Here is an 18,262-nt window from a genome sequence, read left to right as displayed (position 1 = left end):
AGGTACTTTGGGCAGCTTCTCTTCCAGTGTCTGGTCTTACCGCAATGGAAGCAGGTGCCTTCTTTTGCTATGCCTCCACTAGGCTTCCAAGCAACAACAGTGGGTTTGGGTTTGGCAACTTCCTTGCCTTTCCCTTTATCACCCTGCTTGGTGGGCCTTTTGTTCTGTCTCTTTCCATTTCCGATCATCAGAATGGACTTCCCTTTTGATTTCAGATTCTGCTCAGCAGTTCTTAACATGGCTAGCAGTTCAGGAAGAGATTTGTCCATATCATTCATATTAAAATTTAGGACAAATTGACTGAATCTATCTTGCAACGATTGCAAGATCAAATCAGTCGCAAGTTCCTTTCCGAGGGGAAAACCCAACCTCTCAAGGTTTTCCACATACCCAATCATCTTGAGCACATGGGGACCTACAGGGGCTCCCTCGGCTAACTTGCCTTGAAAAAAGGCTTTTGAAATTTCAAACCTTTCATGCCTTGCTTGCTCTTGATAGAGCATCTTCAGGTGTTCGATCATATCGAACGCTGCCATGTTCTCATGTTGCTTTTGCAACTCTGAGTTCATAGTAGCTAGCATGAGAAAAGCAGTTTCATTGGCATCATCGACATGCTTCTTATAAGCATCTCTTTCTGCCTTAGGTGCAAAACTAGAAGGTTCCTCTTCAGGAACAGGTTTCTCCAAGACGTACAGCTTTCTATCATGTTTGAGGACAATCCTCAGATTTCGGTGCCAATCCAGAAAATTTGTCCCAGACAATTTTTCCTTGTCAAGGATTGATCGCAAAATTTTGTTAGAGGTGTTTGTTGTCATGGTAATCTACATGAAAATAATGAAAATATAAGTATCAATAACATATTTAATTAGGCCTTTAATTAAATATGCTCCCACTATTTTACTCAAAACAAATGACCCTCACCATTTGATTCGGAAAATCCCGTTGGAAGATTTTCTAGTGGGTCGAGATCCATATTTCACTTTGTTTTAAGTCCGCGTAGGCGGATTACACAAAACTAGGTTATTTAGGTAGGAACTCCTTCCAATTGTATCTAATACAACTCTCGAATATTTTAGTTGGGTGAATAACTCCTTATTCCAATCCATCACATGGATCATTTCCAACTCTTGCTTCTAAACATATATAATCTTATTATAATTTGTTTAGTTAAGTTTGACTCATTGTTTTAACAATTGGATATTACCATTATCCCATCGCACCTTACTAATATAGAACATGCACCTCGCGTAGGCGAAACCTACATTATCCAATACTAGTCTTGATGAGTGTTAAAACTTGGAAAGCATAAACTTAATATTTAATTTGAGGGAATTTGCAATTATTCTGATCTCACCGGCTTATTTATCATATAAATCGTCTCTCACATGCATCAACATACATTCACATGCATCAACATACATACATAATGAAACAGTTATGGCCCCTAGCGCAATTGTTCTCCCAAGCCAATGAGAGAACCTAAGCTAACCTAATAACGATCTAAGCTTCTCCAAGCAAGATCTTCAAGGTTGTCCTCCTTTGATATTGAATTCTTCTCTTTCTTCATAACATTACATTACATAAAAGAAACTCGTTTTACATACGAGGGAGTGAGATGAGAAAAGAAGTTACATTAAGAGATTAAAAGAGAGGCACGACACGCATGTCGTATTTTAAAACCCAAAATAAAATAAAGGAAAACTAAGGCCATAACCGATCACCACAAGACAATAATAATAAACACATTATTATTATTAATTTTAATTATTTTAATTAATTAAAACCAAATTAAATTTCGGCGACCGATCACACTACGCAGAGTTAGCCGGGGGTCCGCTGCCCGGTCAGCGGGAACTTTCGACATCGTTTTTCGCATCAACACTTGATACTTTAAAGCACAACCTTTGTGCCGTCATTAACCTTAATCGCATAACTCTTTGACAACACAACCCTTGTGCCGTCATTAACCCTAATGCATAACTCTTTGACAACACAACCCTTGTGCCGTCATTAACCCTAATGCACCAATTTCAGACCGTCAAACACATCTCGATTGTTGATTCAGTATGATTGATCAACACGTCATTGCTTCACCATACTAATGTCGGATCAAGAAGCAAACGACCATTGATCGTTCAAAGGAAAACAACCATTAAGTGTTTGAATGAATGAAACAGAAACAGTATATCATATATACCGTATTTTGCATCAGGATTACTTATATCATATATATAACTTGATCGATCTCAATTTAATTACTCGTTTATTCTTTGATTCATTCTGTCTTTTAATCGTATTAATACAGAAAATACAGAAAATAAACAGCTATCAGATGCATGGTTTCGTAAGTGGCTCTGATACCACTGAAGGAGAAGGGCGATCCAAAACACAGCGGAATTTAAAATTTCTCCTTTAATAATCCTTACGAATGGGCATGATCAATGATAGAATCGTTACCTCTTGTGGCGATTGTAACCTTTGATGCAGATCTACGGAGCGATCACGAACGTTGAACGATGACAACGCCTCTACTCAGTCCACACGAACGGATTCCTTCAATCTCAATGCTAGCTGCTATGAATGAAGGCTTTGAGTGAGAGAGAGAGAGAGAGAAACGAAATTGCAACTGCTTAATGCTTCTACACAAGAGTTCTATTTATAGAACCACTTGTGTGGGTTGCAAGCTAAAAAGCCCACTCAAGTGTATATGGCCTATATTTTATAATATGTCAAAATCACTTAAGCGTGTGGTACCTTACCATATTTCGTATTCTACTTAAGTACACCGTACCTTACGATGTTCTATAATTCACTTAAGGGCACCGTACATTACGGTATACCTTAATTACTTTATCTCTCATCAATCCGTCCTTTGTGTGTGACCCTATAGGTTTTCGCGGCATTAGCAATTATATTAAATCACGTATTTAACATAATAAACAGTGAGCGGTATCTAGCAACACATCACTGCTACCCAAGACACGAAAATGTCATGTGATCTGACAAATCCTTTTGTGATAATAATTATGTGTATAATTACCCTTTTGCCCTTATGTCTATATTGAACATAAGGCATAGACCGTGTCATCCTTGTCCAGTTCAATATTGGGCCCACAGAGATTTATCCTGTTACGCAGGATGGGAAAATTCCATCTAAGTCACTCATGTCCCTTAGCATGCTTCGTGGAGTACCCATCAACTGTCTTTATGGTCATCCAATTACGAACAACGTTTGATCAGCAATAAGGCACTCGACTCTACATCTAGGGTCCATATTGGTTTTAGGTCGAAGGGTGGTATACACCATTATCACCATGAGAATAACTTATGACACTTTGCATAACATTCTATATAGTATTCTCATAGCAGGTCAATCCAGTATAAATATTACTCTTAATATTCATACCTATGTTTAAGACTTGATAACTCTTTATCCATGATCCATGAGATGTTATCCCATTTCACAATAAAGCTTGACTACGGATACTTTAAGAATAGTGTCCTTATGTTTAATGTGATCTCATGATTAAGTCATACTTGATACATTAAATGGACTAGCTATTCTAGAGACTTTATTAAACAAATATAATAAAGAAAAAGCCTTTTATTATTAATAAATAATTCGATACAAGTACCAAAAGTATTGGCCTCTAGGGCTTACACCAACAAATAGTGCTCCAAACTCAGCTCAAGTGTATCCTATATTATGATCTCCAACTCAAAAGCAACTATGACAACTCTATAATAACTCTAACCAAATAAAATAGGACCCTTAAACTCATCAAAAGGTAACGAAAGATCACACCACGCAAAATTGCTCAAAACTCTAGAGCTAACTCTAAAATTGTCTCACCTCAAAATAATACCAAATATTATAGACTTATGATAAAATTATGAAAATATTCAATTTGAAAATTCTTTAAATCGTCTTTTAAACGCACTTAATCGCATATCAAGCGGAGTTATAAAACTTCAATTCTATCTGCTTTAGTTCAATCCTAACGGGACAATTTCTGCATAAACTCTAAAATAAAATGACTGACTTTAAAATAGCATAAAATATTATATACTCATGATAAAATTATGAAACTCTCTATTTTGTAAGATCATTAAGCCCTCTTTCTAATGCAATTGATGGAATCCCAAAAGGACTTACAAAACTCAAGTTACGCGTGAAACATGATGACCAAAGCTATATTGAAATTGACTACACCTCTAGTATAAAAACCAGCGAATTGCTACTGTTATAGCGCTCCTAAACCCAAATTATCTACTTCAAAAGGAATATTATTTGGTTAGCTTTCCATCGCAACTGACAGCATCTCAAACCGACTCCTAAAACTCAAGATATGTCTGAAATAAGACGGTCAGTCCCCTTCTTGGTCTACCTGCGGTTTTTCTTCGTTTTTTCTTCTTTTTTTTCGTGAAAAATCGAGTTTTTTTGAAAAAAATAGGTTTCTGACATTTGGATCTTTTTTTGAAAAATAGATTAAGGTTTTCTGGAAATTTTGGGAAAACTCGACTGATTAGGGTCGCTCAAAAAACTACACATTCTCCAATAAAATTCTATTACAACACAATTGTTACAATCAAACTTATATTCATATCAAACAAATATGTTCATGCATCAAAAAAACTATTTACGGTGACCATTGGGGATTTATCTCAAATTCCTATTAGTCATCTACAGTAATATAACAAAACACTGAGTTATTCATCGATCACTGTCAATAAGATTTTGCCCAAACCTTATTTGGCCAAACATATTGCAGAAATATACAAACTCATTGTTTTATCAATAACAAATCATATCACGATGACCATAGGGGATTTATCCCAAATTCCGTTTGGTCATCACAGTAAAACAAACAATAAAAATATTTATTTATCTATGACAATAGGGTTTTGTCCAAAACTTATTTGGCCAAAACACACAAACAACAATTTCATTCAATGGATGCTAATGGGGTTTTACCCTAACCCCATTTGACCAAACATATCACAGATTCACTGGAAATCGAAGGAAATTGAAGAAATTGAAGAAAGTACTAAAATTATCCATGGTGTTGATGGGAGGGTAAGGAACCCTCACTATCTTGCATGCCTAAATCACCCATAAGAAGGCAATCTCCCCCCTTACCTTAGATTTGCAGCAAGGTTGGCGATTCTAGCAATTTTTTGGGTTCCTACTCTCAAACTTTGCTCCTCTTCCCAAAATCCCATATATTCCTTCTGCCTCCTTTTCACGAATGCCAAAAAATTCTTAAACCTAACTTCTCTCCACACTTTAGAATTTATATGGCCTTATTTCTCAAAATTACTCTTTTTTCCAAATTTAGTCTAAACCTCTCTCCTCGTACTCTTCTTTATTCACAAAAATGACTCATTCTCACATTTATTCAATTAAATTATTAATTAAATTAAATAAATATATAAATTAAATAAATATTCAACTTAAATAATTATTTAATCAAGATTATATAATATTTATTATTTTATCTTATTACCAAATAACTAATATGTCTACTTATCTGTAATAATCTAAATAATACTATTTTAATTATCTTCTCTCAAATCTCATAACCACAGTAATCTATAAATTATAAAAATACCTTCATACTCCGAAAAACATCCAAATCAGATATAATGAATAATTCACGCCAACAACTAAATAATATACTTTATTTACAAGTTGGGGTGTTACATTCATCTTCGTGAACACCAAACTCAACTACTTTCGATGCTCCATCAACTTCCCTCGACTCTCCCGCCAAGAACGAATGTCAATGTCAATGGATTCTTTAATATTGCTTCATGTATTCAACGTGCTCCGTAGAGGTCGGCTTTGAATACGATAAGTCTTCCAATATCATTGTATTACTTTATCTTCAGGTGGACGGGGGATGCCATCGCGTTTAGAGCTGCCAAGAATGGTTTGTCGAAAATTCCTTTATAGACACTTTCACACAAAAATTATAAAGAAACTAGCATTCATCATCCTCTTACCATCTCCCTCTCCCAAGGATATTGGTAAGCACATTTGTCCACACGAATGAGTAGAAGAATCAATGAGCGTCAAGAGGTTATGGCCTTCACACGACCTCATATCTTGTTTCCTTAAGCCAAGTTCAATGAAAATTTTGAAGTAAATCAGATTGCAGGAAATTTCATCATCTACGGGGATCCCTGAGACGGAATGGTTAGTGATAATAACAGTAATGATCACCAGAAGAGTAACATTCAAAATTCCTTCCACCTTCTCATGATCTTGAAACCTTAGGATTGGTCTTTCATCTTCTTTCTTCTTGTTTAAAGAGGTTTTTTAACAGATCTTTGTGGTGGGGGTTATGCTCGCCTGATCGGATCTCCATTAACCCTGTATATGGAGAATGTTGAAGAACGAGATTTAGATAATTTCAGAGGATTATTTTGGAAAGAGATTTGAAGTTCTTCCATCAAAGTAGTTGGGGTTTTGAAATGGAGGAAATCTAATTGAATCAAGAAAGATCTGATTGAATCAGGTGCTTAATTATGGAAATTTGTAAGAATCAAAAGTTGATTATGAGATACGACATCATTATTCCATTTAGGAACTAGAATCGTTAATACAGATCCTTGTTGCGGTGGTGTGAGTTGCGGTTATGCATGATGTAGTTGTAAGGTTAGAACTTCAACACAAATGAATTTTTGGATGAAAATGAAATATAATGAATTATGGATTGAATCATACATTTTGCTCCTCACGTGATGATATTTATGTAATGGAGGAATATTAGGTGTTTCTTGTTCAGACCTCACATCAACCCAAATCAATTCTATAAAAAACATACATCACCTAACATAAAAGAAAGATATACACTTTTCGAATAACTTAGAATCGAACATTTACTTGCGACTTAATATGTGTCGGTGAAGTTATCAATAATACACTTTTGATATACAAATATATCTCTAATTGAATTTAATTCGATTGATTAATTAAATAATTCAACAACTTAAGTGATTTATGAACTTTATTTAAACATGAATTGTTAGATAGAATCTAAACTTAAATTTTGTATAAAATAATTATTGTTCATATAGTAACCGCAACTCTCAACTCAATCTAAAATTACAACAACATCAACGTTAAAACCTTTAAACAGAATTTACGCGGAATCAACAACAAACAAAAAAAAACATGACTAAGTTAAGATCTAGTTAACACTAGTAGTTATATCATATATTTTTATCAAACACCGTCTTGTTTTTCTATTACTCTTTCTTACATCACTAACCAAAATGAACAGAAAAATGAAACACATTCACATGCTATATTGTTAGTTGTTACTAATACCATGTTACTAAGTTGACAAAATGTAACAAAAGCAAAAACAAATTAAACATCAAACGCGCCGCTGTCATCGCTAATTACAAACAATCTCACGCAACCTCATTTGCGTTTTTCCAATTATTACTGTTCCCTTTTTAACGCCTTAAAAATCGGAAACTATTTCCTTTAACTACTTTTTTTCTTAATCATTTTGTCTCTCTTTTAATCCTATAAATATCTTTCTATCATTACCTAAGTGAAACACAACACAACTAAAACTTTTCTATTCATTTTCACAACAATGGCACAACGTTGCTATAGCTCCTCCATCTTGGTTCTCATCTCTTTGCTTCTTTTGCTTACATTCTCTAATGTAGCTGAGGTACATTTTATTACCACACAAAAAAAACAATTTGCTATATATATATATATATATATATTATACAAGCCCAATTATTCTAATCTGGCAAAAATTTGTTTTTTTTTTTTAATTCTTGTACAGGCTTATGGACGAGCAAAACTTCGTCCTTCAGGTAGTTCAGTTGATATTTATGCATGTATTAAATCTGATTGAAAGAGTGCTTACATTTTACCGATGATGTGAATGTTAATTTTTTTTGAACAGATTGTAAACCAAGGTGTAGTTATCGTTGTTCTGCAACTTCACACAAGAAGCCATGCATGTTTTTCTGCCAAAAATGTTGTGCTGCATGTTTATGTGTTCCACCGGGTGTATATGGAAACAAGCAAGTTTGTCCTTGTTACAACAGCTGGAAGACAAAGGAAGGAAGACCAAAATGCCCTTAAGATATATTAAGAAATGTAATATTTATAATTTGGAAATGCTAATTGATTTCATACTATAGTGTATGAAAGGTGGGTGATTTTACTTTTCAATGACACTCACCATGTATGATCTTGTCCTTTTAACCATAATATGAAGGTTGGAAGGCTTATTAAATTTTGGCATTATGTTTTTCAATGTTGTTTTCTTATACTCTACAATAAAAGCAATGCTTTGTTGCTCTTTGTAGTACTATAATAATAATAATATAATTAGTTGAATTTGTGTATTTGAATATTATAACTGGTGACACCCTATTCATATACTACCAAGAAGAAATTTACTTTTAAATCATGGTTTTCAAGGATTAACTTTAAGGCGCAATTGAGACCAACATTGTTTATATACGAGAACATAGTAGAACAAGTTCTTTTCCGTGTTATGCAACAAATGCACAAATTTTAAATGTTCTCTATCCTCGTACTATTTAATGTAAATAAAACTTGAGAAATGGGAGTGAAGGTTTTGGGATCTGAATAAGTAAAATAGTTAGAGATAAAAAAAAAGGGAAAATTTAATATTTTGAAAATTTGAGGAGAGGAGAGAATTAGATATAGAATTTTTATAAAAAAAAACTACTATTCTACTAAGCATCCATTAGCCATGACAACAACAATGTTTTTTGTTTGACTTTGAATTTTTTTAGATTTCAAAATATAAGGTATGAGACGGGTAATTAGAATGTTAGAATCTGTTGCATTAATTACTCTACTAATAATTAAAAATATTTAATTTTGATAATTTAGAATATTAATTATTTATTTAATATATTGATATTTAATTTATCCTTTATTATTTAAAATATATATTTGAATTTTTTAATATTATTTTAATTTATTATTTTTGTTCTATTCAAAATTATAAATGATTGGTGAAATGATGAAATGATATTTTGTTGTGATGGACTTGTACTTCTGATGTACTGGTGAGTGGATTGATCTTTAAGATTAACACTTCAAAATCTTGATTAGACGTGAATTTTTCTTATTGATCTTTGGTTGGTCTAGAACAATTGCATCCAAAACTTCTTATTGAGCTGCAATACAACAATAAAAGATAGTAAGTATTTGTTTATATCATTTTCGTAAGTACTTGTGTGCGAATCTAGAATCGTTCAATAATTTCTAAAATTCTAAGTAAAGTTGTTTGAAAAGTTTGCTTGTTTGGTAAAAAAAGTTAAAATAACAACTAATGAAAAAAAGATTTTAACACATGAAATTGAGGCTGTTGGGTTAGATTTCATTATCCTATTCTCATGCATTTTCTTGACCACTTGTGTATATTCTTAGTCATCAATTAATATTATCACCTATCACTCTTAGTTTGTTGCTTATGTCTAAACAACAAAGTGAAATTAGTCGTATTGCCTAACATACAATTTTTCATCCGATTAACCAATACAGCAACATTAAAATTCAACAATATAAGTAAATTTTAAATATAATTTATGTCCTGAGTTAGCATCAACAGATGAAAATATTTTATCTAATTAAGAAAAGTGTTTTTGAATATCATTTTGAAACCATTATAACAAGTTATAAGTAGGTAATTCATAACAAGTATTAAGAACGAAGATAATAATCAATATTAATGAATAACAAGGACATACATAACACCATGATAAAGATTATACATTAGTGTTTGGGTAACTATATCTAACTTCAACAAAAGAGAATTTAGCTACTCTTACTCATAATAGTCTTACAATGATGATCAGGAAGAATGAGATAAAAAACCATCCACGATGATTTCTCAATTGGGCAGGGCCTCTATCTTCGATTCTTCGATATCTCTCTTGGGAATTTCCCTCCCAATTCTCTCTTGTTGTTATAGAATTTCTAAATATCAAGATATGGACTTTGGAATTAACCAAACATAGAATGTATCTGTTCAACTGGATGAGAAATCTGTTTATAATATTATGTTATGGTATCCTCACTTAACAAGCACTTTGACTCGACTAGCGAGTGTGTCTTTTTTCATCAGTAATCCTTGTTCAACTTGGGCTTGACCTCTATAACTTGCTTGGCTAGCCTCCTTATTTTCCAAGCGAGGAAATCATCCCTTCACCCTAAGTTACTTGATTAGGGGGTCTTTTGAACCTCATTTACTTGCTTGACGAGTTTTTCACTTCTCCCTGCAAGTTATCTTACTTCAACATGAAGTAACTTGACTTGGAAGAAATCTTCAACAATATGAGCATGCTATTGAGCTAATAAATGAGGGTGAAAAAAATACACAAGAATGGGGGTTGAATTGTGTATGTCAAAAATGTTTTGTTTCTGAAAAGACCAACTTCAGAATCTGAACAAAGTTTATTTGAAATCGGGAAGCTCTATACCACTGACATCACTGGAGTTGACAACTCATTCATCAAGAAAATTCGAGAGTTGGTCGAATCATTTTCTGGAAAGGATGTAAGAGTTCACCAAGTTGAGCGAGATTGAAAGATAATCAAAAAGACAAAAGTCAAAGGCAATATCACCCATAGATATAGATTTAGTCGGTGACACATGTTACGATTCATTTTAGTTTTTATTTAGTTTATGTGGCTAGACATGTTTTCTAAGTAATCTTGTATTAATATTAATGATGTCAAATATATACATTTTCAAATATTTCAATACATATTTAAGTTTCTAGAAAATTTTCCCATTTTTCATTCTAAAGCAAGTTATGTTTCTCACGATTTCTGAAATTGCTTATGTGTTGGATGGTTCCGAAAATATATCTCAGAAATAACATAATAGGGTGGTACCAGAAATGTATCTCCGGAAAGTCCCCCGGTACAAGATAGGATTTCTAAGGTCCATATTGGCCTAGAACTACTATAAGTATGGAGTTCTCATCTCATATTTCTTACCAAATCACATTACACTAGAATGAACATCAATTGACATGTCGCATATGTCTACTTCAATGGGGCAAAGCCTTCAATTGAATTTGAGTTCAATGAGTATACCCATCTTGTAGATCTGAAATTTATATTAGAGAATCTACTACCATACTCCAACAATAAAAAAAATTATGACGCTCGAGTACCGTTCACCCACGATTGACAACGAAAGGAAGATTGGTTCAACAACTTTAAGCTGAAGACAGGTGCAGATATAAGAGTTATGTGGAATACGTTTTTCAATCACGAAACAAAAGTTCTGATCGAGTTAGATGTGACGATTATGAGATCGATCAGAGATATTATGAAGATGTTGGAACGTCCACCTAGATGTTGAAATGTAATGTTCAATTTATGTTAACGATTACCAATGTAATATTTCGTTTTTTATGTTATCAATGTTAATATTAATTTTTATTATACAACTTTTTATTTCTGTGTTTGTTTCTGATTCACTATGATTCAAAAATACACTTCTGTAAGATTTACAAATACATTTCCCAACTCAATTCAGACAAATTTTTGGGGCGTGACACAAAATTAATGTGGATTATATGTGTTTGGAATGCGTCTGAAGATGTATCTCCGAAATTTAAAAGTACTTTTGATTCTTCTCCGCTGCTGATAGCAATCATTATGGTACCTTAAACAATTCCTTAAAAAATTTCCTACTTGCAAAGCGAGGAAGAAGGTCATTCCCCTTGTGGGTTAAGAATGTGATCGCTTCATAAAATAATTATGAATATATAAAATTCAAACTAAAAAATACTAAATATGTGCATTGGTCATTAAATAATGAGTATAATCAAATTATTCATAGAATTTTGTAAATTAGAAAATATGCATGTACTAATTAGTCAAAATAGTATATCTTTTAAATTTTTCTTATATGCCATATAATGTGTTGATTTAGATGAATTAGTTCAATTTTAAGTTAATCTTCCATTAATTACTTTTAACATACATACTTGTATAGTATAGTTGGTAAGCAATAATATTTAATGCAATTCATATTAGCACCATCCTTTGACAAAATATAGTTTGCTTGTGCTTCAATTAACTTGCATGAAGAACAAGAAAATGAATTGAAGGATGCAAATCATAGTAAATGCATGAAAAATATGAACACTAGTACCAATGAAGTGAAAGAACTAACCAAAGCTTAATTATCTGAGTTGGCCAACTCCTAATTGACTACAACAACCAACTTAGATTATAGAGAAATCATTTTTTCACACCTCAAGTTTTGATGTGGTTTGGAAAATAACCACCAAACATTCATAACTGCAAGATTGAAACAATAGTGAGTAACACAACAACTTGAATGTATAGTATATACTAGTACTATAAAACTCATATTCATTTCTATGTTTTCACCAATATAAGAATTGGATTTAGATGCTGAAAACATTCAAAATGTCAATACTAAGGCTTGTTTTTGTGACATGTTGTATCTTTTCACTAGCTGAAATTGCTTTTGCAGATAAGCTTGTTACCTATATATTTGGTGATTCTTTGACAGATGTTGGGAATAATAATTATCTACAATATTCTTTGGCTAAATCCAACTATCCTTGGTATGGCATCGACTATAGTGGCGGCCAAGCGACCGGAAGATTCACGAACGGAAGGACGATTGGCGATATCATATGTACATAGTTTTTGAATCTCAATCTTTTTATTGAAATTGAGTAAACCATGCTTTGTTGGTTGAATTTTATGTAATTTTGCAGCTTCAAAACTCGGAATTCCGTCACCACCAGCTTATTTATCAGTGGCTCAAAATGTTGATGATCTCGTCAAAGGAGTAAATTATGCTTCTGGTGGAGCAGGAATTCTCAATGACACAGGACTTTACTTTGTAAGCATTAACACATTCAAAGATTCAAACTATAGTGGTTACTTGTCTAACTTTTGTCTAACTTATATTAATATTTTTCAGATTCAGAAATTGTCTTTTGATGATCAAATCAACAGTTTCAAGAAAACCAAAGATGCAATCATAACAAAACTAGGCGAAAGCGCTGCCAACGAACATTTCAACGGAGCCATGTACTTCGTTGGAATCGGTAACATTCTTCGGACCAAAAAGTACTCTTACTTTGAATCGGTAATACTTCGTCGATAATACTTCAATCGGTAATACCGAATTATGCAGGTAGCAATGATTATGTAAACAACTTCTTGCAGCCCTTCATGGCAGATGGACAACAATATACTCATGATGAGTTCATAGAGCTCTTAATCTCAACTTTAGATCAACAATTTAAGGTATATGAATATTTAACATACCAAGAACATGATAGTTTTACTTTATACTAAAACTATTGGATTTTATCAGAGACTCTATCAACTAGGAGCACGAAAAGTCGTCTTCCACGGACTCGGCCCACTCGGTTGCATTCCATCGCAGAGAGTTAAATCCAAGAGAGGCCAGTGTCTAAAGCAAGTTAATGAATGGATCCAACAATTCAACTCAAAAGTACAAAACCTAATCAGAAAACTAAACCATGGTCTTCCACATGCAAAACTCGTCTTCGCAGATACCTATCCTTTAGTTCTTGACTTGATCGACAATCCATCTACTTACGGTAAGATTTCCAATCGAAACCTGACATTATGCTTATGAATCAACAATGTACTCATTTTGTTTCTTGCTATAACGATTTAACAGGTTTTAAGGTTTCAAATACATCTTGTTGCAATGTGGACACAAGCATTGGAGGTTTATGCTTGCCAAACTCAAAGTTATGCAAAAACCGAAATGAGTATGTATTTTGGGATGCTTTTCATCCTTCAGATGCAGCAAATGTTATTCTAGCAGATAAATTCTTCTCTAGTCTTTTCTCTTTGGCTCCTTCTGCAGCACCTAGCCCTTCACCCTAACAATTATATTGTATTTTGGTATAATACTAATTCAAGTATTAGTATTACTATATATACTCAAGTTTGTAACTGATGCTACCATGTCATATGTAGCAAAAACCAATCACTATACAATCTATATATACAATCGGTTATTGGGCTGATAGCTTCACAATAATTTAATTTACGTTTATTTTTAAAAAAAAAAAAAAATACTAATTTATAATATCAAAAAATTAAATTTGTTTTTTAAATATGTAACATGACACAATCGGTTTAGCTGACATCACAGTGACATTGAATGTCAAGTATTAAATGAAAATGTCACCTTAATAGGTATAAAAAAATCACAAAAATTGTTAAAGAGAAAATTTTTAAGGCTGAATTTTAAAATAAAAAGATTAAAACATAAAAATTAAAAATGGAAGTATTAAAGTGCATTTAAATCTAAATTAAAAGAAAAACACTTACTTTACATGGAATTAGGATATAGTAATTGGCTATTTTTTAATTATTAATTTATCTTTTTCACTTTTTTAGATTAAAAATATCTCATCATCAACAAAATCATAACTACACTAATTTGTTTAAAAAGTCGTGGCTTTGTGAAAGTTAGAAAGTATATAGTTATATGAATTGATTGTGTATTTTATCATATGACAATGTACATATATATGTACAATGATGTCTTAGTCATCAAGATACAAGAATAAAGTCATTTATTTGAGAATAGTAAACTCAGTCACATGTAAAGTAAATTGGATTCTTTGCGTGGGATTAGATGATTAATTTTACATGAGCTTGAGATTCTCTAAGGATTCAATAAAATTGAATTGAAATATCCTAACTCATTTTGAGCTCTAGGATAACAAATGGATTGTAATAGAATATATGGATAATCAATCATTTATAAATGGATAGTCTAGAAGTGTGTCTTAAAACCTTAAGGGTTGAGGAGGAAAAAAACTTATTTTGAGATTATCGAAAACAAAAGTTATTGAATGCCAAAAAACAGTAGAATGGTCAACGAATGACATGGGAATTACAGTGGGGTGGCGGTAGCAGACATGGCGGGGAGTAGAGACTAAACTAGGTTTAAATAGTGATCGATTCTCAATGTTGGTGCACAAGGTGATAAAGATGAACAATGGAAATAAGAGAGAGAAGAGAGAATAATAACAAGTTTCCACTACTCTAAAACGATTACAAATGCTACACGCAAACACTGCTACAGATTGTAAAAGAAGAAGAATGATATTATTTGTTCACACCACTCACTTGCTTAAATACAAGTGGGACTTAATGAAAATACTAAAGTACCCTCTAACAAACTTTATCTACAAGTTTCTGAAAATGAATTAATTCTAACATCATCCCTTAATTCATATTCAGCTTAACCAAAACTAACAACACTAATTTCATCCCTCAAGTGGAGAAATTGATCAGTCTTATTCGCCTTCGTCAGGACATATGTCAACTGCTTCTGGATGCTACATTGCACAACTTTTAGCACTCTATTTTAAACCTGATTTCTCAGAAAGCGATACTTAGTCTCAATATGCTTGCTTCTCCCATGCAGCACTGGGTTATTGGCAAGATTGATTGCAGACTTGTTATCAATCATCAGCTTCAGAAGCTTGTTCACTTTGATCTTCAGATCCTGCAGTAAATTCAGAAGCCACGCAACTTGACACGCAATCACAGCACCTGCAATATATTATGCTTCATAGGTTGACAAAGCAACAACTAGTTGCTTCTTGGAACACAAAGAAATATGACTTCCTAGAAACTTAAACAAGTACCCCTAAGTACTTCTTCTGTCAACTATGTCTCCACACCAATCAAAATCTCAGTAACTCAGAAGTTCTGAGTCAGTTTCAGCATCAAAGAACAAAACTCAATACTTCAGAGTTCCCTTTATATACCTCAGAATTCTGACAGCAACTTGGTAATCAGACCACTTCGGTTTACTCATAAACTTACTCACTATTTCAACTGCATAGCAAATATCATGTATGGTATTACACAAATACCTCGGAGAACTTACCAACTGCTTGAACATTGTCGTATCTACATCATCACCATCAGAATATCAGAATCCAATTTCTTATTTGCATCAGCAGGTGTGACAGCAACTTTACAATTCAGCAACTCAAATTTCTTCAGAAGCTCAAGTTCATATTTCAACTGATATAAAATTATATCTTTTTCAGAGTACATAATCTTTATCCCTATAAAAAAACCATAGTTTCTAGATCAGTCGTCTCAAACTCATTCATCAGCTCCTTCTTGAACTTAACTATCTCACATTAACAACTTCCTGTTAGCAATATGTCATCAACATACAGACACACCAAAATCATATTTCCTTCAGAAGTATGTTTAATGTAGACACCATACTTCATCTCACATTTCTTAAGTCCCTGCTTCTTGAAAAATGAATCAATTTTAAGATTCCAAGCTCTAGGGACTTGCTCCAATCCATACAAAGCTTTGTGTAATCTGTACACCATCCCTTCCTGATTCTTTTTCTCAAATCTAGGAGGTTGTGACACATAAACCTCTTCTTTAATAGATCATTCAGAAATGCATATTTCACGTCTAAATGCATCAGAGGCCAATTCGTGTTAGCAGCTATCACAATCACCAGCCTGATTGTTTCATGTCTTACTACAGGCACAAACACTTCAAAGTAATCTAACTCAGGTTTCTACAGTAAACCTCTCACAACTAACATTGCTTTGTGTTTTCCAATTGATACGTTTGGTTTTAGCTTAACCTTATAAACCCATCTCACGTTGATGGCTTTCTTGTTCTTTGGAAGTTCTGTCAACTTCCAAGTTTGATTTCTCTCTATGGAATCAAGTTCTTCTTTCATGATCTTCATCCATACTTTCTGCTTGAGAGCTTCTTCCATACTCACGGGTTCAGAGTCTACTAACATGGCACACTGAATAACTTCCCCTTCAGAATCTACTTTAGTATTTTGCAGCATGTCAAACTCTGCAAACCTTCTCGGAATGTTTCTGATTCTTTGTGGCCTCTGAACTTGTTCAGAACCTTCTGATTCTGGAATAATATCAGATGCTAGAACTCCATAAATACCGACTTCAAAAGCATGACCACCTTCAGAATCTGGAATATTCCCATAATCTTGATTACCATCAGAATTTGAACCACCGTCAGAATCTGGACCACCAGAATATGAATCACCACCATAATCTGGACCAAAATCAGATTCTTCCTCAGAATCAATCTCGCCTTCAGATTTTGACTCACTCTCATAATCATTTTCAAGCTCTGACTCATCTTCAAAATCAGAATCAATATCTTTAGAAGTTAACTCTGCACCGGAGTTGGATTGAGATTTGCTTCAATCTCATACTTCTGACCCTTTCACATCAACATCTTTGTTGACTTCAACCTTATTAGTGAATGGACAATAAAGCTTATAAGCATATGTACTGTGATACTACACCAGTAACATCACCTTGTTTCTATCATCCAACTTTTTTCTGGTAGCATTTAGAACGTGTTTATAACAGAAAGAACCAAATACTTTGAAATGACTCACACTTTGCTTATCTCTAGTCCACCTCTCAAAAGGAACAATTTCCTTCAGCTTCTTGGTTGGACACCTGTTGAGCACATATGTTGCAGTGCCAACAGCTTCTCCCCACAAAGTGTTAGGAAGCTTCTTCTCCTTCAGCATGCTTCTTGTCATATCAAGAAAAATCCAGTTTCTCCTTTCAACAAGACCATTGTGTTGAGGAGTATATGGAGCAGTCACTTCATGTTCAATTCCATTCTCCTCTCAGAACTTCTTGAACTTTGTAGAGTTATACTCACCTCCACCATCAGTACATCTAATTTGGTCCTCTTTCCATAGTCAAAATCAACCAGTCATTTCGGATTTCCAATAAGATGGTTTGAACAACCAGTGTTCATATACCACCGATCTTCTAGAGACGCATTATCAGAATCAGAAGCCAGTAATAACACATGTTCATCATCAGAACTTTGAACCACTTCGCTGTAGATTGCTATTGTTGTAAGAAGTTTGACCACTTCGCTATATTCATTTCTTCTGATTTCCTCTCCTTGTTTAACCAACAATCTACAGCGAAGTGGTCAAACTTCTTACAACAATAACATTGAACTTTTCTCTTGTCATATTTCTCATTTCCCTTCTGACTCCCAAAAGTTGAGGTTTCTGGCTTCTGAGACCTACCATGTCTTTTCTTGGCTTCTGACAAAAACTACTTCTAGTCTTTCTTGACAAAAGAAGCTTTCAGAGCCTGCTTTACCTCTCTCTCAGAGGTTCTTTTAGTCAGACGCAACTCTT

General features: G+C 33.4%; 2 protein-coding genes across 2 annotated transcripts; both read left to right on the top strand.

Annotated features, from left to right (window-relative positions):
- The first annotated feature begins 7,562 nt into the window (after positions 1-7,562).
- On the top strand, positions 7,563-8,385 carry LOC127118387 (protein RSI-1). The gene is made up of 3 exons (XM_051048578.1): positions 7,563-7,694; positions 7,815-7,845; positions 7,938-8,385. Exons 1-3 carry the CDS (start codon positions 7,614-7,616, stop codon positions 8,117-8,119), a joined length of 294 nt encoding a protein of 97 aa, XP_050904535.1. The 5' UTR covers positions 7,563-7,613; the 3' UTR covers positions 8,120-8,385.
- Positions 8,386-12,429: 4,044 nt separating this feature from the next.
- Positions 12,430-13,981, top strand: LOC127118386 (GDSL esterase/lipase At5g37690). Its single transcript, XM_051048575.1, has 6 exons — positions 12,430-12,703; positions 12,786-12,913; positions 12,995-13,121; positions 13,211-13,323; positions 13,394-13,643; positions 13,727-13,981. Exons 1-6 carry the CDS (start codon positions 12,451-12,453, stop codon positions 13,936-13,938), a joined length of 1,083 nt encoding a protein of 360 aa, XP_050904532.1. The 5' UTR covers positions 12,430-12,450; the 3' UTR covers positions 13,939-13,981.
- Positions 13,982-18,262: the final 4,281 nt, after the last annotated feature.

This window comes from Lathyrus oleraceus, chromosome 2 (genome assembly GCF_024323335.1).
Source record: "Lathyrus oleraceus cultivar Zhongwan6 chromosome 2, CAAS_Psat_ZW6_1.0, whole genome shotgun sequence".
Lineage (NCBI taxonomy): Eukaryota > Viridiplantae > Streptophyta > Magnoliopsida > Fabales > Fabaceae > Lathyrus > Lathyrus oleraceus.
Note: the sequence above shows the minus strand (reverse complement) of the source record. Positions and strands in the feature narration are given on the sequence as shown.

Bases quoted from the DNA above. Each gene is read 5' to 3' on its own strand.
- LOC127118387 (XM_051048578.1), top strand. From the start codon at position 7,614: ATGGCACAACGTTGCTATAGCTCCTCCATCTTGGTTCTCATCTCTTTG. The intron at 7,695-7,814 runs GTACATTTTATT...ATTCTTGTACAG, and splicing joins CATTCTCTAATGTAGCTGAG to GCTTATGGACGAGCAAAACT. The intron at 7,846-7,937 runs GTAGTTCAGTTG...TTTTTTGAACAG, and splicing joins AGCAAAACTTCGTCCTTCAG to ATTGTAAACCAAGGTGTAGT.
- LOC127118386 (XM_051048575.1), top strand. From the start codon at position 12,451: ATGCTGAAAACATTCAAAATGTCAATACTAAGGCTTGTTTTTGTGACA. The intron at 12,704-12,785 runs GTACATAGTTTT...GTAATTTTGCAG, and splicing joins GACGATTGGCGATATCATAT to CTTCAAAACTCGGAATTCCG. The intron at 13,324-13,393 runs GTATATGAATAT...GGATTTTATCAG, and splicing joins CTTTAGATCAACAATTTAAG to AGACTCTATCAACTAGGAGC.